We start from the raw sequence: 25,926 nt of genomic DNA on the forward strand, positions 1-25,926 counted from the left end.
TTTAGAACAATGAGGGGGGATCTTATTGAAACTTACAGGTTACTGCGAGGCCTGGATAGAGTGAACGTGGAGAGGATGTTTCCACTTGGAGGAAAAACTAGAAGCAGAGGGCACAATCTCAGACTAAAGGGACAATCTTTAAAACAGAGATGAGGAGGAATTTCTTCAGCCAGAGGGTGGTGAATCTGTGGAACTCTTTGCCGCAGAAGGCTGTGGAGGCCAAATCACTGAGTGTCTTTAAGACTGAGATAGATAGGTTCTTGATTAATAAGGAGATCAGAGGTTATGGGGAGAAGGCAGGAGAATGGGGATGAGAAAAATATCAGCCATGATTGAATGGCGGAGCAGACTCGATGGGCCGAGTGGCCGAATTCTGCTCCTATGTCGTATGGAGTGAGTGAGTGAAAGAAGGATGAGAGAGCAACAGAGAGCGATAGCAAGACTGGGACTAAGAAAAAGAGTGATAATGCCAATGAATTAAATAAAAACTCTACTTATCCCATCCCAATAATCCAATCCAGATCCAAGGCCACTCTCCTCCAGTCCGACCCAATCTAATCCGGTTCCATCCCAATGACTTTCAGGGCTGCCTCCAGTCTCAAATCTCTCCCTCATCCGAACCTCAATCCCAACTCCAGTCCTGATTCAAACCGACGCCTGGCCGTATGGTTAGACTTGGCAGATAGTACCATCCAGTCATGGCTCAACCCTGGTGCCCGTTGCCCTCGGGGGCATGGTTCCCATGGGAACCTTCCTGGACATTCCGACAATAAACTAGGATACCTACGGCCTGTCCCCCTTTGAGGTTGCTGTGGTTAATATTGAATGAAGTTAATTGACTTTTACTCAATCGAACTTTGAAGCATCAGTGGTGCTCCAGTTTCAGTCAGCCATTAACGCTTGTGGACAATATTTCATCCCCATTGTAGAGGCCGATGTGATGAGTGAAGCCTTTCAGGATACAACAGAACAGAGGGCAGCTCGTGATGTGGTGAGTTGCGTCTTTGTCAAATAAGGAGCTGTTAGACCAGAAGACCAGTGTCTTTACCCAGACTTCCATTCTCAACGGTCCGACTCAATAGAACTATTGTCAAAGGAACAGGGGGTGGCCATTCAGCCCCTCGAACCTGTTCCACCATTCAATTTGGTCAATCTATCAGTCTCAGATTGGGCATTTCCAGTCTCCCACCCCCCGAGCCCCTGCAGCTTTTTGAAAGAGAAAGTTTGAGATTTCCACTACCCTTTAGTGTGATGAGATGTTTCCTGACATCACCCCTGAGTGGCTTGGTTCTAATTTTAAGTAAGAAGTCCGAACGCTAGTGATTCGAAACAAAACCTGTTGGACTTTAACCTGGTGCTGTAAGACTTCTTACTGTGCCCACCCCAGTCCAACGCCGGCAGCTCCACATCATGGCTACCATCTAATTTTAAAGTTATGTCCCCTTGTTCTGAGCTCCTCCAGAGGAAATATTTTTTTATCTACCCACCCGCCCCCCTCCATCAAATCCTCTAATCAGTAGAGACTAAGTGCTGATGCCGGGACTGAATCGTGTGAGTTCTACGGCCCCGAAAGCGGCTACGCTCCTGGGAGCGATTCACAACATCCCAATGGGCTAGCACAGTTGCCACGTGGAACTAGTGCAATTCCAATGGGTGCTGGGGTGTGATCTGCCGGGGTCGGGATAGGCACTGGACAACCTGATCAGCAGGAGCTGCAAGTAGGCACTCCACTCCCCACACACCCTCATCCCAGCCAAGAGCTGGAGAGCGCCCATCCCTTTGACGGGTTGGCTGGTGCCAGAGGACAGCTAAAGGGGGTGGCCTGGGGAGGGCACCCATATGACCCATGGCGCTAAGGGCAGTCAGCGGTGTACGCAGTCACATGGCTGCCTTGCCGGCTAGCCAGAAGCCACCCCCCCAGGCCAGCCACACAGCTGTCAGCACACGATAGCGGCGTTGGACCCTCTCCGTACCCCCTCGCTCTCCCTCAGCAGCCGCTGCGCCTGTTTCCTGATTTTAAACACCACGGGTGAACCTCGCCGTCGGCAATTCCTCCTGGCGGAGGTGGAGAAATGCCCGGAAATTGCCGGGTGCGGACGGTGTTTACTGTACAATTTGCCTGCCCGTGCCAGCGTGCGGCGTGGGAGACATTCACACAGCTGTCGAGGCACCGGAATGTGGCGTTCCGTCAGGCACCCAGCGCTGGCCCAGATTTCGGCTGGCGTGTGACTCTCCGCCCGATCGCGTTTCCCGATTCCGGTGTCACTGGCCGGAGATTCCCGCCCGTTGTCTTTCAGATTGTAAAAAAATGTTAATTTACGGGATGTGGGCGTCGATGGTCGGGCCCAGCATTTATTGCCCATCCCTAGCTGCCCTTGAGAAGGTGGTGCTGAGCTGCCTTCTTGAACCGCTGCCGTCCCTGAGGTGTAGGTACACCCAAAGTACAGTTAGAGAGAGAGTTCCAGGATTTTGATCCAGTGACAATGAAGGAACGGCGATTATATTTCCAAGTCAGGATGGTGAGTGACTTGGAGGGGAGCCTCGAGGTGGTGGGGTTCCCAGGTATCTGCTACCCTTGTCGTTCTAGAAGGCTGTGGTCGTGGGTTTGGAAGGTACTGTGGAAGGAGCCTTGGTGAGTTCCCGCAGTGCATCTTGTAGATGGTACACACGGCTGCCACTGTGCGTCGGTGGGGGAGGGTTTGAATGTTTGTGGAAGGGAGGAGCAATCAAGCGGGGCTGCTTTGTCCTGGATGGTGTTGAGCGTCTTAAGTATTGTTGGAGCTGCGCTCATCCAGGCAAGTGGGGAGTGTTCCATCGCATTCCTGACTTGTGCCTTGTAAATGGTGGACAAGCTCTGGGGAGTCAGGAGGTGAGTTACTCGCCGCAGAATTCCCCAGCCTGTGACCTGACGAGGTGGTAAATCCAGACCCCTGCCTGCCCTCTGAGGCATACGTTTAAAAATCCCTGTGCACCATTTGAAGGCAGAGCTGGAGATTTCACCCCTGGGTGTCCCGGCCAGTATTTACCCCTCAACCAACATCAGGGAAATTACACTTTTTCTGGCCGTTTCTGTTTGCGGGATCTCACTGTGCACAAATTGGCTGCCGTGGCCCATGGGCACTTTGTTGGCCTAAAAGCGATTAGGACATCCTGTTCCCGTTACGGAGGAGTGGGAATGAGGTGTGCAAGTGATGTGGGGGGGGGGGGGGGAGGGGAGGGGAGGGGAGGGGGTGAGGGGGGATGTGGAGGGTGCAGGCATGAGCATGTTTGGAGTTGAGGGAATAGGGAAGTCTTGAGCAGACAGATGGAAAAGGGGATATGGAGGGAAGAGAAAGGGGACAATGATCTTCAAAGACGTGGAGGTGACTGGGCAGGGTAACACACAGGGGGGGGGGGGTTAATTGAGAGGGTCCACAGTTGCCAGGATGTTGTGTGCGCCCAAGTTGTCTTTTCTCGATGTTTACTGAGCCCCCCTTGCACTCCCCCCCCCCCCCCTTCCAGGCCATTCTCAATCACACTTTTGACGATATTGAGGGCTTCATGATAAGGCTCCAGAAGGCGGCTGAAGCTTTCAAGATACTGGACCAAAGGAGGAAGAGCAGGATGGGGAAGAAGAGGAGCACAAAAGACACTGGCGGTATGTAGAACAGAAGCAGGTTCTATTGGGCCCCCGAGGCTGGAGTCGCCAATGAGGAGATACTCCTCAATAGGAACGCCACCAATTCCCAAGTCCAAGACTTCAAGTAAGGTACCCATTAAGGCTTTACAACTGGCCACCATTATCTGGGTTCGGTGGAGGACTTGTGGTGCAGTGGGTCCTTGTCTCCGAGCCAGAAGCTCTGGGTTGACGTCCCACCCCAGGACTTGCTGGCCAAGGAAGGTGCGTTCGCAACTCGGCCAAAACAGGTTGGGTGCCAACCCTGCAAATCAAAACCAGCACAGGCCAATGGCTGACGGCACAAGGTGAGAGTTTCCTGGTCAGCCGTGGGATGGAAAGAAAATTGGGGCTGCCGCCATCATTACGCATAGCTCCAAACGTGCATGTTGCCACAGCAACCCGGGCTCCTTGGGATGTCCGGATGGCATGTGCAGAGCAGATCCCTGCCCAGTGCATGGGGTTTGATCCCCGTGCGGGATGGAGCGGATACGGGACCTGCCTCCTTCCCCTACCCCTGGGGGGGGAATCCCGCCTTCCAGCGAACGGCGCGCCGCCGAGAAACAGGCGGCCAGGGGGTCCCGAGAACCCCGCCCAATATCAGGGGGCAGGAATTATAAACCTCGATGGTGAAATGAGCAAAGGCTACAATAATTCTTGCTACTGACCAGCATGCCATGTTCCTGGATCGGGGAAGCATGGCCAATCCAGTCTCCAGCCTATATATAATATATATATATATATAAATATAGATTGCTGAAAAACGAGACATATTGTCAAAGTTTTTGCAGTTGAGTCTACATATTTTCAAACACAGGGAAATGTCCTCTGCAGGTAAAAGGAACATGACCTGGCATTGCGCCTATTCTTGAATTAAGCATAAGCAAGGGGTCAATAGTTTCCTGTTGCATTCTCAATCCTAAGCAATCAACATCCTTTTCATACCCTGTATAAATTGTTGCTCCCTTTGAATTATGGTAGGCTTTGTCTGTCCCAGTGAGTGCAATATAAAAAGCTTTGACAGCATGTCTCTTTTCTCAGCAATACTCGAGCTCTGTGCTTCCAAGTGACGAATACATATGTGTGTGGTTGGAGGCATGTGTGTGAAAGTGTAGGTTTGTGTCTGTAGGTGTGTGTTTGTGTGTAGATGTGTGTGTGCAGGTGTGAGTGGTTGTGTGTGTGTGTGGATGAGTGTGTATGGATGTATGGGTGTGAGTGAGTGTATGGGTGTGTGTGTGTATGGGTGCGTGAATATGGGTGTGAGTGAGTATGCGTATGTATGGATGAGTGTGTATGGGTGTGTGTGTGAGTGTGTATGAGTGAGACGGTGTGTATGTGTAGGTATGTGTGTAGGTTGTGTGTAAGTATGGGTGAGTTTGTGTATGGGTGTCTGTATATGGGTGAGAGTGTGTAGGTGTATGTATGAGTGTATGTGTCTGTGTGTCCATGTGTGCGAGTGAATGTGTGTAATGTTTTGTTATGCTCTTGACGTAGCATAAGCTGCTTCTTTGATGTGAACTCTGACAAAGGAAGGTTCAGACTTGGAGATAGCTTTAACACATTTATTCAACTATTAACAATTCTCCGACTTGGATTCGACTCTCCTGTTAATCCTCTACAGCTACTCAGACTAACTAACCAGTCTGCTACAATCCACGTGGTGGGTGTGATGTGTTTCAATCAACCCTGTCTGCACTCACTAAGTGTCTCCACTGGAAAGCGACTGAGCATGTGTGCTGTGTCCTTTTATATGGGTTGGTGTAATGCCCCCCTGTGGTAGTGTCACATCTGGGTGTGGCTTGACTGCCCATTGGTCGTGTCCTATCTTTCTGACCTATTGGTTGAATGTCTGTGTGTCATGATGTCTCTGGTGCTCCCTCTAGTGTTTATCTAGTCTACGTGTATTTACATTAACCCCTTGTGTATTTACAGTGATGCATATCACCACATCCCTCCTTTTTTCGTGTTACATATTTTCTGCAAAGTGTTAAAGAAAATTGAACAAAAACAGGTAGATAAGTGATACTATGTACAAGTTATGATGACTGTGATGACTATACAATAGTATACAAGACCAAATAATAGTTGCGATGACTTTGAGGATAAGACAATACAAAATAAAAGTTATGAGTCCAATAGTTCATGAATTTATATGGTCTGGTATAGAAGTGTCAATGGTGACGTTGTCATTCCCTTGTGAACACCGTCAGTGTCCGGGTGTTTGGTCATCAGGAGGTGTTCAAGTGTTCAAATCACTTCATTGACTGATTTGGATTCTTTCTTTCGATGCTTGTGGTGGCAATTCTTGATGGCATCTGTCCTGAAAGCCGGGTGGCCTGTTGGTAGTGTAGCAAACGTGAATTGGCAAGATGCATCGTCCTGCCATGGTATGTCATTGTACTGAGCTGAGCAGTAACAGTGCCCCTCATTTGGCAGAGTTGTACCATGTCGTACCAGTCGTAGTCCCATTGTTGTTGTTTTTGTCGTGCTTGTTGTCGATGTTGTTGCCGTGTTTGCTGCGCTCAAGGACCACGCTCTGTGGATAATACGAGTCCTTCACACAGTTACTCGGGTCAGCGTCCTTTGTGGCATCTGCTGTTTCCTTGAGCGTGCCGTCACTAAGTTTGCGACGCTCCCCGTCTGGAGTCATGTCCGGCTTACTGACCTATTGGTTGAATGTCTGTGTGTCATGACGTCTCTGGTGCTCCCTCTAGTGTTTATCTAGTCTACGTGTATTTACATTAACCCCTTGTGTATTTATAGTGATGCATATCACCATATGTAAGGCCTATTATTGTAGGTCGAAAGGAATTTTCCAGTTGACCTCCAAGCACCCACAGTGCCTGGAGCTGGGGAACTGCATTGGAAGCTGCCTCCCATCAGCCGGCCATGGACCAGTGCTCGAGGCAGGCTTAAGGCCTTCACTGCCTGCATGATTCCCGCTGCAGATTCAGGCTCCTTTGTGGAGGAATTCTCCCCGATTGCTGAAGGTGTTTTTAATTTTAAACAATTAGAAAATCGGGAAAGAACATGCACAGGATGTGCCCCCTCCCCCCGATGCCAGCCCATCCCTAACTGTCCCTGAACTGAGGGAAGGTAAGAGTCAACAGTGGGTCTGGAGTCACATGAAGGCCTGACCGGTTAAGGACAGCAGATTTCCTCCCCTGAAGGACATTAGTGAACCAGGGGCTTAAAACTTCTTGACTTGACTACACATTAGGCCAGGCTTATGTTGGACACACTGTGGAATCCCAGATAGCTTGATCTCGCCTCAGCCTTGATTTGCATCGAAAGGCACTTTGCATCTTATTGGCTGTGAGGTGTGTTGTCCTGTGAAAGAATAAATGCATTTTGAAATTTCAATGGGATGCCAGACTTCTTTTCCAGCCGACCTTTTGCACACGCGTGTGCAGCCTGCCTCGCGTTTTGAAGAAAAATATATCACTGTGACGTCCAGCCCTCACAATGCTTTCCCTTCACACCTTGAATCAATTGTTGTCTCCATTTCAGAGGGTTTCCTGACATTGAGGGCTCGGCCCCCGACCCAGGAGGAGTTTGTCGATGTCTTTCAGAAGTACAAATACTCCTTCAGCCTGCTGGTAAGCAAGACATCGAGCAGAGAGGCCCACGAGAGTCTTTTCAAAAGGGCTTGACCGTGTCGCCCGACATGTGTTCCTGCGTCGTTTGTTACCGACACACGGAGTGAGGGCAAAGGTGCACGGGGAGGGTAAAAGGTCAGGACAGGTTGCCAAACTAGGGTGTGGCCAGTTACCCAGATCCTTACCCTGCTGAATCTCAGAACCATGATGATTTACAGACCAAATCTTCTTTCCTATGATTCTAAACTATTTGTGGAACACCTCTGCCAGTTATCTAGGGAACGATTGGTAATTTAATCAAACCAGACTTGTTGAATTGAATAATGGAATGGGTGGAACACCTTTCCTGTCTTGGACATGCATTCAAATCTATCCTAGACTGAAGGATAATTACCTTCAACTCCCCTTCTCTCTCAGCTGGAAGTGGCTGGTGAGATTTACGTTGAACCATGGATAAGCTCTCAGTAAAAACTCTTTAGGACAAAACTGTCTGTCCATAATTCATTTTCAATTGGATTCAATTGTGTTTCTTACTTGGAGTGAATTCTAATGATTCAAGTAAATAATGGAAATGTCATCCAGGTGACAATGCAAATTCTTCTGAGGTTGTGCTTACGTTGTATAGTTGTGGGAGAATAAAGCTTATCTTTAGTTTAACCCCTACTGTATCTGCCCTGGGAGTGTTAGAGGGGACAGTGTAGAGGGAGCTTTACTCTGTATCTAACCCCATGCTGTACCTGTCCTGGGAGTGTTTGATGGGGACAGTGGAGAGGGAGCTTTACTCTGTATCGAACCCCGTGCTGTACCTGTCCTGGGAGTGTTTGATGGGGACAGTGTAGGGAGCTTTACTCTGTATCTGACCCTGTGCTGTACCTGCACAGGGAGTGTTTGATGGGGATAGTGTAGAGGGAGCTCTACTCAGTATCTAACCCTGTGCTGTACCTGTCCTGGGAATGTTTGATGGGGACAGTGTAGAGGGAGTTTACTCTGTATCTAACCCCGTGCTGCACCGGTCTTGGGAATGTTTGATGGGGACAGTGTAGAGGGAGCTTTACTCTGTATCTAACCCCGTGCTGTACCTGCACAGGGAGTGTTTGATGTGGACAGTGTAGAGGGAGCTCTACTCTGTATCTAACCCTGTGCTGTACCTGTCCTGGGAATGTTTGATGGGGACAGTGTAGAGGGAGTTTACTCTGTATCTAACCCCGTGCTGCACCTGTCTTGGGAATGTTTGATGGGGACAGTGTAGAGGGAGCTTTACTCTGTGTCTAGCCCCATGCTGTACCTGTCCTGGGAGTGTTTGATGGGGACAGTGTATAGGGAGCTTTACTCTGTATCTAACCCCGTGCTGTACCTGTCCTGGGAGTGTTTGATGGGGAGAGTGTAGAGGGAGCTTTACTCTGTATCTAACCCCGTGCTGTACCTGTCCTGGGAGTGTTTGATGGGGAGAGTGTAGAGGGAGCTTTACTCTGTATCTAACCCCGTGCTGTACCTGTCCTGGGAGTGTTTGATGGGGTAGTGTAGAGGAAGCTTTACTCTGTATCTAACCTCGTGCTGTACCTGTCCTGGGAGTGTTTGATGGGGACAGTGTAGAGGGAGCTTCACTCTGTATCTAACCTCGTGCTGTACCTGTCCTGGGAGTGTTTGATGGGGACAATGTAGAGGGAGCTTGACTCCATAACTAACCTGTGCTGTATCTCACCAGCATGAACACTTTAAGCACAGTTGCTGGGAAGCAAAGACGTTAAAAGCCTAAAGAACATTCACTGGGTGATTTTAAAGATGTGTCGAATTTGTAAGTGGATGGATCTGACCGTGGGCCTGAATTGAGGGAGTGGTCAGGGAGTGCTCAATCCGAGATGTACAATCTGCCTAAAACTCTTGTTATTTCCAGGCACGAGTGAAGAATCACATCGTTAACCCCAGCGCCACTGAACTAATCCACTTCCTGTTTGGACCCCTCGACACGGTGAGCTTGTGGCTTTTGACAATTCTCCCCCTTGTGGCGAGTACCCCCTCCCCACCTCCAGCCAGCCAATTTGGGGCTGCAGTTAATTGGCACGGCCTACATTGTGGGCTTGGCCCTAGAGGCTGTTGCGAACTTTCCCATGATGATAGCTCCGCAGAGCGCAGCCGCTATTGCCTGACCAATGATGCGGGGAGACGATGGTGTGGGGGTTAACGTGGTAGGACCGCTAACTGAGAGTCTCGCGCCCGTGCTCCAGGGACACAGCAGGCTGGTGGAATATAAATTCAGTCAACAAAATCTGGAATTGGAGTTCTCGCCTCAGGATTAGCAAAACCCTCAAGCGACTGACACGAGCAGCCACCCGGTTCACCGATGTCCCTTCAAGGAAGGAAATCTGCCATCCTGAGAACGGTCTGGCCTACAGGTGACTCCAGACCCACAGCAATGTGATTGGGCTCTTGATTAACCCTCTGAAATGGCCCAGCGAGCCACTCAATCGAAGGGCATTAGGGATGGTTAACACACACCGGCCTTGCTGGTGATGGCCCCCTCTCCCAGGACCCGGGATGCGGGAGCCATAGCAGGAGGGATTAAGCAGAAACCCGACAGTTGGAGCTTGGGCGGTAATAATCCGGCTATTCAACTACAACAGGCACCACAGGGGCTGTTTAGCACTGGGCTAAATCGCTGGCTTTGAATGCAGACCAAGGCAGGCCAGCAGCACAGTTCAATTCCCGTAACAGCCTCCCCGAACAGGCGCCGGAATGTGGCGACTAGGGGCTTTTCACAGTAACTTCATTTGAAACCTACTTGTGACAATAAGCGATTTTCATTTCCTTTTTCATTTCACAGGCATGAATGAACCGATTAGGTTTTCATGATAATCCGTGGCGTGACATGTCCATTTTCTTTTTTAAAATAAATTTAGAGTATCCAATTCATTTTTTCCAATTAAGGGACAATTTAGCGTGGTCAATCCACCTAGCCTGCACACCTTTGGGCTGTGCGGGGGAAACCCAGGCAGACACTGGGAGAATATCCACACAGACAGTGACCCAGAGCCGGGATCGAACCTGGGACCTTGGCGCCTGTAAGGCAGCAGTGCTAACCACTGCCCCACCGTGCTACCCTCCATGTCCATTTTCTGATGCCGTTGCCCGGTTCGGTGTGGGCACCAACCCAGGTGATGCCCTCACTTGGAACCATTCAGCCGATGCCAGGGCACCAAGCTCAGGGCCTGCTAAGAGTCCTGCACGGCTCAGGACCATCACAGAGCGACCCAGGAGGACTTGTGGCAACAGCGCGTAGCTCTGGATTCAAATCCCACCCCCGGGTTTGGCGGCCGGGGAAGGGGGCATTCACAGTGCGGAGTGAAGTGCATGTTTAAGTGGAGGGTAGACATCTGTTTCGGAAATGTTGGAAGAGCCTTGGTGTGGTTGGTTACAGGGAGGCACCCTGACCGCCCCCCCCCCCCCCCCCCTCACCTTGACCTATCTGTCCAGGCACATTGTTGGTGAAGATGAAACAATTTTGACTGTGGTGTTGTTCTCCCTTTGCTCCCGCGCAGATGGTACAGACGGCGGGCGTGGACGTTGCCAGGTCAGTTTCCACCCCGCTCTTGACCAATGATGCCATCCACCTCTTGAGCAACACCCTGGATGAGACACAGATGAAACAGTGGCAGTCACTGGGAGACTACTGGACCAAAGCCAGGTAGGGACCGGACTGTCCATCGGTTATCCTGACGTTGGATTGGAGCAAATCTCCGGTTTGTAGATCATAACCAGGATAGAGAGAAACTGGGGGAGGTTCTAAACAGATGTGCCAGGCCAGAACTGAGCGGTTAGAGCGATCAGGAAAGGTCGAACAATCTAGGATTGTCTTCCCAAGGCTGGTGGATGACTAAATAGAGGTCTTGAGAATTATGAAAGGGTGTGATAGGGTAGACATGGAGAAAATGTTCCCATAGGAGCTCGGTGGCCGGCGCAGACACATTGGATAAGAGTTTAAATCTGAGGTTTGTTGTGGGCCAGAGTTTAGGGAACCCCAAAGTGTATCATGGAGTTCACCTGACCCACAACTTTTAATGGATTGTGGTATGGGGAGCACACGGCCCACTCTACAGGTGCGGTACAGCAGAAATGGAAAAGTATTTTTTAAAGCGAAACAATGTTTATTCTATGAACTCAAGTTAACCTTTTTAAAACATTCAGTGAACATCTTAGCAACCATCAATTCAAATACAACCCCCAAAGACTACAACACTAAGTAATTCTTAATAACTTCCCAAACAACATCCAGAAGACTTACAATAAACATAACTTTTAACAGAAGCATGTTAGGTTAAAATCACTACTCAGAAGATTTATAATTCTGAATTCACCAAATGATCAAGAGATAGTCTTTTCATGGCAGAGAGATCAACAGTACACCTGCTCTGTCTGGCTTCAGCTCCAACACTGAAAACGAAACAAAAACACTCTATAGCAGCCTGCTCAAAAACGAAAGTAAAAAGCTGACAGACAGCCCAGCTCCACCCACTCTCTGACACCACTGCAGTAGTAAACACCCATTTCTTAAAGGTACATTTCTTAAACGCCCAGTTCTTAAAGGTACTCTCACATGACAGGTTACAAAAAGCATAATGCAGCTCAATCTCATCCGATATAAACATGGAAGAGGCGCTCCTTGAGGCTGCAGAAGATACATAGAACATACAGTGCAAAAGGAGGCCATTCGGCCCATCGAGACTGCACCGACCCACTTAAGCCCTCACTTCCACCCTATCCCCGTAACCAACCCACTTAAGCCCTCACTTCCACCCTATCCCCGTGACCCAATAACCCGTCCTCACCTTTTTGGTCACTAAGGGCAATTTAGCATGGCCAATCCACCTTACCTGCACGTCTTTGGACTGTGGGAGGAAACCGGAGCACCCGGAGGAAACCCACGCAGACACTGGGAGAACGTGCAGACTCCGCACAGACAGTGACCCAGCGGGGAATCGAACCTGGGACCCTGGCGCTGTGAAGCCACAGTGCTATCCACTTGTGTTACCATGCTGCCCAAGACCCCCAAGCCAGGTGGTCATGGGGGTCCGTGAATTGTGCCGATCCTTTGTTCCATGGGACTGCTACAAGTGACACCCGCCACACCAGTCCCTCTTCCTGTGCCTTTTCCTAAGAACCGTAAGCCAGTAAAAAAACTCAATAAAAATAAACTAAAATGAGGGTGACAGCCCCTGATAAGACCACAAGAAATAGGAGCATGAGGAGGCCATTCAGCCCTTCGAACCTGCTCCGCCATTTAATAAGATCGTGGTCAATCAAACACTCACTAAGTCTACTTTCCTGCCTTCTCTTCGTACCCCTTAATTCCCCTAAATCCTTTCAATATCAGCCTTGAAAATGTTCGAGGACTTGGCCTCCACAGCTTCCTGGGGTAAAGAATTCCAAAGATACAACACGCTTTGGGAGAAGAAATTCTTCCTCAAATCCGTTTAAATATGCAATTAAAGCATCGTAAAAGTTTGGGCTAATGGACTTTTATTTATATTAAGAGGTTTCCCTGTGAAGTAGTTAATTAGAAGCACTGGGCCGAATTCTCCAGCCGTCACGATTCACTTTTCCCACCAGCAGCGCACCCCTACCCACGGGTTTCCCGGGCGGAGTGGGGCGGTTTCGATGGGACATCCCATTGACCAGCGGCGGGAAGATAGAAACACGTGACTGAGGGACCGGTTTAGCGAGACAATGTCATTAATGGGAGAAGCCAGGGGTCAAAACAGTCGTGTGTTGAAGTTTTCAGGGTTAGTTTTTGGCCGGAAAAGGAACGGAGTGGGTCAGGTCTCTTCTTCTCGAGCAGTGTCAAAAGATCTCCGTTTCTCAAAGTGGAGTGTCCAAGACATCTTTGGACAGCAAGCATTGCTGAGTGCTAACTGTATTTAAAAGTGGATTGTGATCTGAGATGGTTTTGTTGTTTGAGTGGGAATAAAGATAGTAGTTAAGGGTTATTGTGTCACTGTTTTGATTAGCATTGTTTAGGGTAATTGTAAGTTATTTTCTATGATGTTAAAGATATTTTAATACTGTGTTAGTAATAAAGTTTATTTTATTATACCCATATCCCTATTTTGTGTGAAATGACTCCTGGAGTAAGATATCCTTGCCTCACAGTCTTACAAAATTAAAATAAAATATTGGGGTTTCTGTCCGGTATCCTAGCAACTGTTGGGGCCTGGTCCGGAATCGTAATAATGGCCGCCTTGGCCAGGAACAGGCTAATGAGTGGGTCCTCCTACCTCCTCGTTAATGCCCTCCTACACTCTATTTTTGACTGGACCAAAAATCAATCTCTTCCACCGGTTAATCCTTAACCATTAGCAATCCAATTAACACTGACACTGTGTGTAGCCCAGTACCATATCCTACCCATTGTACTATTGACAGAATTGCGTGGCATTCCTGACCTAGGGTCATTCCAAACTGATTGGACCTGTACTTCCTCCTGTGCAGGTTGGATTGGCCTCCGGAGTACTGGGGAGCTCCGTACAACATACATTTCCGATCCGGGTGGCAGCCGGACCACTTGGACCCCAACGGCATCCCATGGGAGGACCCGGTGGAGCTGCAGCACAAGCACGAGTTACTCCGGATGCAGGTACGGGAAGGGGGTCAGCGGGACCGGCTCGGTGATCAAATGTCCGCGTTGGTCGGCAGGATACAGGCCACCTGGAGGTGGCATTGCTATCTGCTTACAATCTTATTTACAGACATATCATCACATCCCCTTTCCTTAGGTCACCTGGTGTGACGGAGGAGCCGGGGAAAGGGAATGGGGAGGGGGTTCAGCAAATCCGGGGAATTCCCTGATCCTGGGTTTGACCCTCTGTTGTTCCAGTTTAGACTTGGCTCCTGGAGGCATGATCGCTTTTCCCACCTCTTCTCCCCGGCCTAATCCACACCTGGCTGAGTGCCAATGCGTACTAAACAGTGCACATATTATCATTAAACTTATTAAATCTTTTTGTATAATTTGGATGTTAAATTATTTCGGATTTGGTTGATGACGCTGGGGCAACACATTGTCATCCTGATTGGCTGTTTACAAAGAGTAGAGTGCTTATCGTCCATGGCAACTGCGGCCTACTGAAGGCTTTTGTTGCCCCACCATGGACGTCCGGGCCCTCCAGTTGCCTGGATCTCAAGTTCTGGAATTCCTTCCTTAAAGCTTTCCAGCTCTTCATCTTCAAAACCAACCTCTTGTGATCAGATCTTCCCCAATAATGCATCGCGTTGATCAACGTCCAATTTGGATATTGTGTAAAAGCCCCTTGGGGCATTTTACCAGTTTTTGTTACTAAGCGCCTCTTCAACACCCACACGGGGGGGGTTAGTGGGGAGAAGGATATCCCAGCTGATTATCAGCCCGTTGAAACTCATTTTGAACGATCCGTGGCCAACATGTCCTAGCGTTGGACTCAAACCCTGGGCTTCTGGTCCAGCAACGGGGATGCTAGTGTACCCCCTGTTACCACGTTAAAGGTGCTATATAAATGCAAGCTGTCGGTGAGCATTATTGGCACCAATGGAAACCAACAGTATACTGACATCGCTGTGGGTGTTCCCACAAGAAGGCAGCTCACCACCACCTTTCTCAAGGACAATTAGGAATGGGATACAAATGCTGGCCTAGCCAACGATGTCCACATCCCATTAACGAGTTAAAAGAAAGGTGCCACAGCAGAAGCAACTGTGCCAGATTGGCTTTTTGTGCCAGTTTTTCATTAAAATGTTGTGGGTTTATATCCTGGCCTTAAGGCCTGGGCACAGAATCTAGACGGACAATTCCTCATGGTAGTGTCCTTGGCCCAACCATCTTCAGCTGCTCCATCAATGATCTCCCTTCCATCATAAGGTCAGAAGTGGGGATGTTTGCGGATGACTGCACAATGTTCAGCACCATTCGCGACTCCTCAGATACTGAAGCAGTCCGTGACCAAATGCAGCAAGACCCGGACAATATCCAGACCTGGGCTGACAGGTGGCAAGTTACATTTGCGCCACACAAGTGCCAGGCAATGACCATCTCCAACAAGAGAGGATCTAACCATCATCCCTTGACATTCAATGGTTTTAGCATCGCTGAATCCCCCCAATCAACATTCTGGGGGTTACCATTGATCAGAAACTGAACTGGACCCAGCCACATTAATACTGTGGCTACCAGGGCAGGTCAAACGCTAGGAATCCTACGGCGACTAACTCACCTCCTGACCCCCCCAAAGCCTGTCCCCCATCTACAAGACATATATCAGGAGTGCGATGGAATATTTCCACTTGCCTGGATGAGCGCAGCTCCAACAACACTCAAGAAGCCCAACACCATCCAGGACAAAGCAGCCCCGCTTGATTGCTCCCCCTTCCACAAACATTCAAACCCTCCACCACCGACACACAGTGGCAGCCGTGTGTACCATCTACAAGATGCACTGCAGTAACTCACCAAGGCTCCTTCAACAGCACCTTCCAAACTCACGACCACTACCATCTAGAAAAACAAGAGCAGCAGATACCTGGGAACCCCACCACCTGGAGGTTCCCCTCCAAGTCACTCCCCACCCTGACTTGGAAATATATTGCCATTCCTTCACTGTTACTGGGATGGAACTCCCTCCCTAACAGCACAGTGTGTGTACCTACATCACATGGACTGCACCGGTTCAAGAAGGCAGCTCACCGCCACCTTCTGAAGGACAACTAGGGATGGGCAATAAATGCTGGGCCCGACCAGCGACGTCTACATCCCGTAAATGAATTTTAAAGATGTAATGAGGAAGGCCCATTATTCGAGGCACCGCGCTCCTCCTTTAGGACACTCCTTAGAGCCCAGTTCTTTGACCAAGACTTTTTTGCCAGCTCCCCTGCCATCCCCTTTGGCTCATGAATCCATATTGTTTAGCGAGGCCTCCATGGTATAAATAAAAGCTGCTGTTGCCGCCCACTCGAGGGCACATTGATGATCTCTCGGAAGAATTTGAAGAAGAAGCCAGAATTCTCCCTGTATCCGGGCCAACATTCCTCCCTCAAGCAACACTCTCAGAAAAATGTGCCAAACTGGACATTCACCTCACTGGTGGGTCCTTGCTGTCCACAAAATGGCTTTGACGTTGGGACTGTGGTTTATACCCTGCAATAAATTAATATCTCAGATCGAAAGGAAGGGGCTGGCTCTAGGAAGCCATCTCAAACCTGCCCCGCAGTAAATGCTGGATGGGTCAGCTGGCCTGGCAACATCCGTGGAGGGGGAAACAGGCGTGACCCTTCCACAGAGCTGCTGTGAGCTCCCGTCTCAAGACCGCCTTAGTTCTGAGCCACGCGTTGGTGAGTTCGAGTCCCACGCCAGGGCACATCATACAATCTGAGGGTCAGCCCTGAGGGAGTGCAGCGTTGTCAGAGGCACTGCCCTCCGGGCGGTGAGTTAAAGTGGGGTCTCGCATTCCCTTCTGAGGTGGCTGTAAGTTATTGTGCCGCTCCACTGAAAGAACATAGAACGTAGAAAAATACAGCACAGAACAGGCCCTTCGGTCCACGATGTTGTGCCGAACTTTTGATCTAGATTAAGAACAAATTAATCTACACCCCATCATTCTACTGTAATCCATGTACCTATCCAATAGCCGCTTGAAGGTCCCTAATGTTTCCCGACTCAACTACTTCCACAGGGGATCCCTCTTTCGAAAACACTTCATTTATTTCATTGATGCCTGTGGGATCTTGCCATGCGCAAATTGGCAGCCACGCTTTCCCCACAACGACAACCCTTCACCTATACTTCGGAATGTCCGAGGATGTGATAGATGCAAGGTGAAGTCCTGTTTCTGCGCGTTCCTGAGGGACGCAACCAGGCCCGGTGTAAATATGAGCCCCTTCTTTTTCAAGGTGGGCAGCAGCAGTTCCAGTCATCCCCTGTAGGCGGCGATCCTGAGAAATCCGAGGTGTCCCCCCCCCCCCCCCCCCCCCCCCAACCCCCGAAGCACACCGCTGCCACCAGCTGGAGTTTAGTGGTAGTGTAACTCACAAACGAGTGTAGATCAAGCTGATCGATCAGCACAGCACAAGCTTTGCAGCTGCAGGGTTGGAATTGTAGAGATGGGACTATGGCGACCTTCATGTAATTTCAGATGGTGATGGTAGAGGCTCCAATTCCTCTCCGTCTCTTGGCTGACCAGGTCTCTTCCGCTCTCACCTCCCGCCATTAGGTGTGTGTCGGAAGGATTTACAAGTTGACAGGTGACCGCCCTGACCACACCTTCCTTCACCATCGAACCTGGTGCTTCTGGCTTGAAGGCAGGGACACTAACCCAGTGTGCCACAAAGTCTCCAGGGTCCCAGGATCGATTCCCGGCTTGGGTCACTGTCTGTGTGGAGTCTGCACGTCCTCCCCGTGTCTGCGTGGGTTTCCTCCGGGTGCTCCGGTTTCCTCCCACAGTCCAAAGATGTGCAGGTTAGGTGGATTGGCCGCGATAAATTGCCCTTCGTGTCCAAAAAAGGTTAGTTGGGGGTTACTGGGGATAGGGTGGAGGCGTGGGGACAGGGTGGTCTTAAGTAAGGTGCTCTTTCCAAGGGCTGGTGCAGACTTGATGGGCTGAATGGCCTCCTTCTACACTGTAGATTCTATGATCCCTATGAATCCAAAGTTAGGTGGCCGTTAATATAGGATGGCCTCCAATAAGAATCACATAAGAAACTTCTTTACCTGTAGAGCAGTTAGCGTTGTGAGTGGGCCCTTCTGTCCTGGGCTTTAAGAGTGGGACTTTATATACAGAACAGTACAACCCCAACACAGGCCGAGCTCTCTCCACTGCCAAGCTTCCTCTGATGGTACCCCAACAGCCAGGTCTGCGTCTCGACACCCGATAGGCTGAAGTCCGTGCGCTCCGTCCCCATTGGCTCCGGTCGGGTCACAGAAATGCAGATTTCAGATCTATTCAAATTTCGGAACCTCGAATAAAGGGGAGTTCAACCTGAATGCCTAAAAGATTAAGGCAAGGGTTCTCTGCCAAGAAACTTCGATCACTGTGTTGCTCAGTGAGGGCTAATGATGATTTCCCAGCAACCTGATTACATTGGTTTGGAAAGATCTCAGAGCAAGATATAGCGCACAAGTCTACCTTACATAGGGGTAAAGAATGTCCAATCTCTACTCCATTATTCCAATTTCAGGATCACTGGTAAAGCGCCTTTGTGAGTTGTTCTTGTACAGCTACTGGCATTAATCAATGTCTTTGATGAAGGACCTGGTCTTGCCTATCCAGGACAATGAAGCTAGCTGGGAAAGCAAACTGTGAGGAGGAAACAAAGGGTTAAATTTTAACTCCTGCTGAAATTTTAACTCATTCAAAAACCCTCGACAAAAGGAAACAGTGAGGTTAAGCAAAAGATCTACTTGAGTTAATTGGGGTGCAGCAAAGGGGCATTGCTAATCTAAGAAAGAGGGTTGTTCGATGAGGAGAGATTGAGTTTAATAAAGTGGGAGATGTCCGCATTGAAAGATGAAATTCAAAAGGGATGGGGGAGGCGCTTGACGGGATAGAAGCTGAGATGCATTTTCCGATGTGGAGTCTGCACTGTAATGGAGAGAAACGCAGCACCCGCATTGCAGGCACCAAGAGGAGGAGTGAGATTAACCAGCAGGAAAATGATGCACTTAATTGAAGCGGTGTTGATTTAGGGATCTGGGGGAATCCGCTGCTCTTTATCAAAAAGTGCCGTGAGATTGGTTAAAGCCACAAGTGGGCCCACAGCGCCGTAGTTTAACTCCCCATCTAAAAGGTTGTCACAGTGCAGCAGTTCTCTCGCATTTGCGTCAAAATCGCAGCCTAAGTCGTGTGTTCAAGTCCTGGATCTTAGTGTGCTGGGCATCATTTCAAAACCTGCAGATGATATAAAACTTGGAAGTACTGTGAACCATGAGGAGGATAATGTCGGACTTCAAAAGCAAATAGAGAGGTTGGTGGAATGGGCGGACAAGTGGTAGGTTGAATTTGATGTGAAGAAATGTGAAGTTATTCATTTTGGCCGGAAGAACAGAGACGCAATATAAAAGTTGGGGTAAATTTTAAAGGGGGCACAGAAGCGGAAGTTGTGATGACGTCATTGAAGGTGGGGCAGGTTGAGAGGGTGGTAAATAAAGAAAATGGCAATCTGGGCTTTATCAATGGGAGCATTCAGTACGAAAGCAAGGGAGCTTTGTTAAATCTGCAAAAATAAACACCAGTTGGGCCTGAGCCGGAATGTTGCAGCCAGTTCTGGGCACCACACTTTAGGACGGAGGTGAAGGCATTCGAGAGGGCGCAGAAAAGATCCACGGGATTTGGTGCAGTGATGAAGAGAAAGTGGATGAGAAGATTTGATAGAGGGTAATCAAAATGGCGAGGAGTCTGGCAGAGCAGACGGGGAGGATCAAGACTGTGAGATTATGTAGAATGTCTAGAATATAAAGGGTTAATGTAATATCATAATTGACCACTAGATGGAGCTGGGAACAGACCTATATAAAGCATTGACTCTCAGGCTTCCGGGAGAGGACATGAGAGAGTGCAGAGTACAGTTATAGATAGAGTGTGGAGACTAGTGTTGGAGAGTGTAGATTGTAGATTACTAGATTATTGCTTGCTATAGGAGTACGTGGTCACGCCGGGTTTCCTCTGGGTGCTCCGCTTTCCCCCCTACAGTACAAAGACGTGCAGGTCAGGTGGATCGGCCATGATAAATTGCCCTTTAGTTTTCCTGTGCAAGTGAGTGTGGCTATGTGGGAATTGATGACATTTCACTCAAGCTATAAACCCGGAGCGACCGGTTCCAGGGATAATTAGCTACAGAGACAAGCGATAGTTTGGCATATGCAGGTCAGGCTATGGAAAGGTTGACAGAGAGAGAGAGAGAGAGAGTAATTTGAATATCAGGACAAAACGGTCCGAAGTCGAAGGAGATAGCATTGAGCAAAAAACACCTTTTAAACTGTTATTTATCCAGTTACCTCACAGCATTGGGTTTTTCTCAGTCCTGATGTTTAATTATGTTTTTTAACTATATTGTCTCCTTTCTTCCAGCAATCAGATCCACAGACTGCCCCCGTTAAACAAATGAATGGGTAAGTACCTTTTTAGCTTAACACATTGGCTCGAAACAGTCCAGGGACTCTCAGTTCCAAATGACTCGCACGCATACTCCTCAACTCTTTGCAGGAGGACTGAGGGGCTCCCGTCTCCAGAGGTAAACAATTGTAGCCGCGATGATAGAGTGGAGGGGTTGGGTTTGCTCGCCCCTGGAGCAAGCGTTCGATGAGGTATCGCATCAAAGGCGACTCCAGATAAGAGCCCATGGTGTTGGGGGTAGTATATTAGCACAGGGAGAGGATTGGCAAACTGATGGAAGACAGAGAGTTGGGATAGGAGGAGCATTTTCAGGATGGCGACCTGTAGCGCGTGGAGTGCCACAGGGTTCAGCGCCAGGGCCACAATTATTTACCGTATATATTAGTGACACGGACGAGGGAAGTGAATGCATTATTGCCAAGTTTGCGGATGACACAGAAATAGGCGGGAAGGCGAATGGTGAGGATGACACAAAGAATGTGCAGAGGGATACAGACACGTTAGGTGAGTGGGCAAAAACATGGAATATAATGTCGGAAAATATGAAGTTATGCACTTGGGTAGGAAGAATAAAGAAGCTGAATATTATTTAAATGGAGAAAGACTGCAGAAAGCTAGAGTATAGAAGGATTTGCGGGTCCTCGTGCATGAATCGCAAAAATAAACTATCATGCAAGTTTAGCAGGTAATTGGGGAGACAAATGGAATCTTGGCCTTTATTTAAAGGGAAGGAATATAAAGATAGGGAAGTCTTGCTAAAACTATATGAGGCATTAGTTAGACCACACAGAATACTGAGAACAATTTTGGCCCCCTTATCTAAGGAAAGATATACCAGCATCAGAGGCAAACCAGAGAAGATTCACTAGGATGATCCCGGGAGAATGTTCTAATGAGGAGAGGTTGAGTAAGCTGAGTCTGGTACTCACTGAAGTTTAGAAGAATGAGAGGCGACCTTACAGAGACATTTAGGATTCTCAGGGGGTTTGACAGGGTGGATGCTGAGAGTTTTTTTTGGAGAGACTAGGACCAGAGGGAATAATCTCAGAGTAAGGAGTCACCCATTTAAGGTAGAGAGGAGGAGGAATTTCTTCTATCAGAGAGTGGGGAATCTGTGGAATTCTTTACCGCGGAGAGCTGTAGAGGCTGGGACGTTACGTAGGTTCAAGGCTGAGATAGACAGATTTTTCTTTTAATTTAAGGTGCCCAATTCATTTTTCTTCCAATGAAGGGGCAATTTAGCGCGACCAATCCACTTACCCTGCACACCTTTGGGTTGTGGGGGTGAGACCCAGACCGATTTTCAATCAGTAAAAGGAATCGAAGGGTTATGGGGATAAGGCGGGAAAGTGGAGTTGAGGATTATCACATCAGGTCATTCAGGATCTCATTGAATGGCGGAGCAGACTCGATGGGCCGAATGGCCTACTTCTGCTCGTACGTCTTATGGAGAGGTGTATTGATAGATTGGTTCATGTTTCTGGGGGATGAGGACAGGGTAAATAGTGAGAATCTTCGAGTGCGTGGCACTGTACACCGAGGAACCAATGGAGAGGTGTATTGATAGATTGGTTCATGTTTCTGGGGGATGAGGACAGGGTAAATAGTGAGAATCTTCGAGTGCGTGGCACTGTACACCGAGGAACCAACAGCTCTGCCACTTGGGAATCAAGCCACCTAAATGGTCCCTTCTTGTCTCGTGTAGCCGTGCCGCCATTCCTGCGAGTAAATGGGTCAATCCTCTTCCTTCAGGAATCACAACATGGAGGCTAAACAAATGAAGTGCAGCTACGACTTTGTGGCCAGGAACAGCAACGAGCTCTCTGTCTTGTCTACCGAAGTGGTGGAGGTGAGTTCACCGATTTGAGTCCCTTCCCCTTTGCTAGCAGGAGCAAGCAATTCAGCCCCCGTGTCTACGCTGCGCACCAATAGCTGGTCAGCATCTCAACTCCAGTTTTCTGCCTTTGCTGCGCGTCTCTCAATAACGAATAAAAATCTATTGATCCCAATTGTGAAAATGTTTTTGAAGGGCACGGTGGTGGTGGGTGGGGGAGATCTCTAGGTTTCCATCGTTTGCTGTATGGTTGTTGGGACAGAAGCAGTTATATATTTGGCCAGAGACATTTATAATTAGAATTGCTCACGCTGTTAAACATTTATTAATTATTCTCTTCTGGCAGATTCCCTCTGCTGGTACAAGTGTGTATGCAATTTCCAATACATTACATTTGCCTGAAGATTACTGATATTAATCCTAAATGTCCTGGTTCTAATATTATATGGTTATGCCCTCCAGGTGCTGGACCAAGTAATTTCTCCATATGTACCCCACTGAATCTTTTTATCATTCTAACCATCTTGATTAGATTACCCCTCAACCTTTACACTTGCAGGAATACAAACCAATTTTATGTGATCCATCTTCATAAGTTATGTTATACAATTGCTTTGGAATAAATCAGTCAGGGGGCCACTGGGTGTTTGAAATGTAGCAAAACCCAAAACAAAACCGCTATTGGGCAAACATTTCTGAACAATCCCAAGTGCGCTAATAGCTAAACTAACAATGTCATCAGTAATGTGATTCATTTGCACTTTCTCAAAGCAATACACATTAATACACAGGGTCACGTACTCTGCAAACAAAAGGAATATGTTCAAGACATGGACTCTTTTTGAATCACCCAGGAGCCTAGGCAGCCTCTAGTTCCTCATTAATTTCTCCATGGCAACATCTCAGCCAATCAGAGTGGGCTTGCAAACCAATCAGCAGCCTTTCATCGTGGAGTATAATTTGTTGTGATCGTTTGAGATTTGGCATTCTTGCATTTGTCCTGACGAGTGAAGAACAAAAAAGTTTTGACAATGAGTTTCTCTTTAGAGTGAAAGGGGGCAATTGTCCTTTGGGTTGGAGATCTTCCAGCACCCGTGGAACAATGCCCCACAAAGAGGGCGTTCAGGAGAGGAAGAGGAAAACCGACAAAGGAATAGTAAATACAGATAATGGGGAATAGACGGAAGGAGACTCTTGAGGTCAGATTTTGGGCAGACCTCTACTTTACAAGCGTTGATGGAGGAGCTTGACGTTCTGTGAAGGGAGGAGCCTCCAGTTAATGCACCGTTGAAGGAATCATGCCTTGATGCCTTAATATGGCACGAGGGAGCAGGGGAATCTTTTGTGGTGCAGGTGAGCCAAGTGGGCTCGAGGGGCTGAATGGCCTCCTATGACCAATGATCATTGGAATTGAGTTTGACCACCCTTTCAGCAATGAGGTTCAGTTTCCAGAGCCATTTTCTAAGTCTTACCTCTCACCGTTTGCTGAACCGATAGGTTTCGATGATGTTACGCTGTTCTTGACTTTCAACTTTCTCTCCCCAGGTGCTGGATGATTCCAAACGGTGGTGGAAGGTGCAAAATCAGAGTGGCCAGGTCGGCTACGTTCCTTTCAATATCCTGGAACCCATTCCTGTGCAGGATGTGGACGATAGCCTGACTGTGTATGCACAGGTGCTCTCTAGGGTAACCTACATTGCAGTCAGCAATATCTTACTGGGGCCTTTCAGAAAATTAATCCAATTAAAGATGGTTCTTTGACAACTGTTCCTCTTCCGCCAACTTTGGTCTTCCCAAATTTTCCCTCTTTGCCGCTGTTTTTTCTCCCACATCTGTCATAGAGACATAGAATTTACAGTGCAGAAGTCCATTCGGCCCATTGAGTCTGCACCACCCTACTTAAGGCCACACCTTTTTGGACACTAAGGGCAATTTAGCATGGTCAATCCACCTGACCCGCACACCTTTGGACTGTGGAAGGAAACCGGAGCACCCGGAGGAAACCCACGCAGACACGGGGAGAAAGTGCAAACTCCACACAGTCATCTGAGGCCGGAATTGAACCCGGGTCCCTGGAGCTGTGGGGCAGCAGTGCTAACCACTGTGCCATCATGCCGCTGTACAAGTTATCTATTCAGCCAGAGGCTTTTACAAGCTGTTAAACATGGATCCTTCTTTATTATCACTTCCCAGCAGACTCCCTCTGCTGGTACAAGTGCGTATGGTAGCCCCCAAGTGGACAAAATGCACAGTATCATTTTCAATTCACTGTGGCCCCTAATTGATGTGCTTTTGTCACCATTGGCTGTGGCTCTGTGGGTAGCAATGGTTGTCAGTTCAAGTTTCGCTTCAGGATTATGAGCACCAAAATCTAGGCCAACACACCCATTAGCAGTGCTGAGGGAGAGCTGCACAGTTGGAGGTGCTGTCTTTGGGATAGGATGTTAAACAGTCTGGGTTGGCAGTCAAAGATTCCATGACATGGCATTAGGTTACCGATACAGTTTAAGGTGGTGCACATGGTGCATATGAATCGGGCGAGAATGAGTGGGTTCTTTCAGGGGGTAGCAGATGAGTGTGAGGAGGTGTGGGCGGGGGCCAGCGAATCACACGCACATGTTTTGGCGTTGCGAAAAATTGGGAAGATTCTGGGCGGGAATGTTCGCGGTCTTAGCCAGGGTAGTGGAGGAGGAGGTGGACCCGGACCCTTTGGTGGCGATATTTGGGGTTTCAGAGAAGCCGGAGCTCATGGAGAGGAGGAAGGCCGATGTCTTGACCTTCACCTCTCTGATTGCACGGCGGCGAATTCTGCTGGAGTGGCGTTCGGCATCGCCACCGGGGGTAGCGCCTTGGTTGGGCGACCTGTATGACTTTCTGCGGTTAGAGAAGATAAAGTATGAGTAAGGGGGCTCTTCAGGGGGGGTTTGAAAGAGGTGGGGGTTGTCTGTGACCGTGATTGAGGAGCTGTTTGTCGCGGGGTGGGGGGGGGGGGTGAAAAAGGGAGAAAATCTGTTCAGACTGTATTGTGGGCAGCACGGCAGCACAGTGGTTAGCACTGTGGCTTCACAGCGCCAGGATCCCAGGTTCGATTCCCAGCTTGGGTCACTGTCTGTGCGTTCTCCCCGTGTCTGCGTGGGTTTCCCCCGGGTGCTCCGGTTTCCTCCCACAGTCCAAAGATGTGCAGGTTAGGTGGATTGGCCATGCTAAATTGCCCTAAGTGTCCAAAAAGGTTGGGTGGGGTTATTGGGTTGCGGGGATAGGGTGGAGGTGTGGGCTTAAGTTAGGGTCGGTGCAGACTCGATGGGCCGAATGGCCTCCTTGTGCGCTGTATGTTCTATGTTGATTGTTGGGAAGTGTTTTTCCCAGGGTGTTTATTTGCTGTAACATGTTTTGATACATGATTGTAATAAGATACATTTTTTTTAAAAAGGTTAGGTGTTACAGGGTTATGGGGATAGGCTGGAGGTGTGGGCTTGGGTAGGGTGCTCTTTCCAAGGGCCGGTGCAGACTCGATGGGCTGAATGGCCTCCTTCAGCACCGTGATTTCTATGATAAGTTCTGGGGTGAGACTCTAACCCAGAGCATCCGACTCTGAGGCACAGACGCCAACCCCCTGCACTGCCCGTGGGGTAGCACGGTAGCATTGTGGATAGCACAATTGCTTCACAGCTCCAGGGTCCCAGGTTCGATTCCGGCTTTGGTCACTGTCTG

The 25,926-nt window shown here is 48.9% G+C and overlaps 1 protein-coding gene across 3 annotated transcripts in view; it reads left to right on the top strand.

The window, feature by feature from the left end:
• Nucleotides 1-25,926, top strand: part of LOC140403985 (epidermal growth factor receptor kinase substrate 8-like protein 1) — an 87,472-nt gene that overhangs the window by 55,546 nt on the left and 6,000 nt on the right. For 2 of the 3 annotated variants that reach the window (XM_072492301.1, XM_072492303.1), the window contains 9 exons: nucleotides 930-991; nucleotides 3,502-3,637; nucleotides 7,166-7,254; nucleotides 9,149-9,223; nucleotides 10,791-10,936; nucleotides 13,738-13,882; nucleotides 20,337-20,377; nucleotides 22,134-22,230; nucleotides 23,761-23,901. In XM_072492301.1, the coding sequence (XP_072348402.1) occupies nucleotides 930-991; nucleotides 3,502-3,637; nucleotides 7,166-7,254; nucleotides 9,149-9,223; nucleotides 10,791-10,936; nucleotides 13,738-13,882; nucleotides 20,337-20,377; nucleotides 22,134-22,230; nucleotides 23,761-23,901 (932 nt within the window). The remainder of the gene's footprint in view (nucleotides 1-929; nucleotides 992-3,501; nucleotides 3,638-7,165; nucleotides 7,255-9,148; nucleotides 9,224-10,790; nucleotides 10,937-13,737; nucleotides 13,883-20,336; nucleotides 20,378-22,133; nucleotides 22,231-23,760; nucleotides 23,902-25,926) is intronic. The other variant, XM_072492302.1, reaches the window with a different exon arrangement.

This window comes from Scyliorhinus torazame, chromosome 29 (assembly GCF_047496885.1).
Source record: "Scyliorhinus torazame isolate Kashiwa2021f chromosome 29, sScyTor2.1, whole genome shotgun sequence".
NCBI classification, from domain to species: domain Eukaryota; kingdom Metazoa; phylum Chordata; class Chondrichthyes; order Carcharhiniformes; family Scyliorhinidae; genus Scyliorhinus; species Scyliorhinus torazame.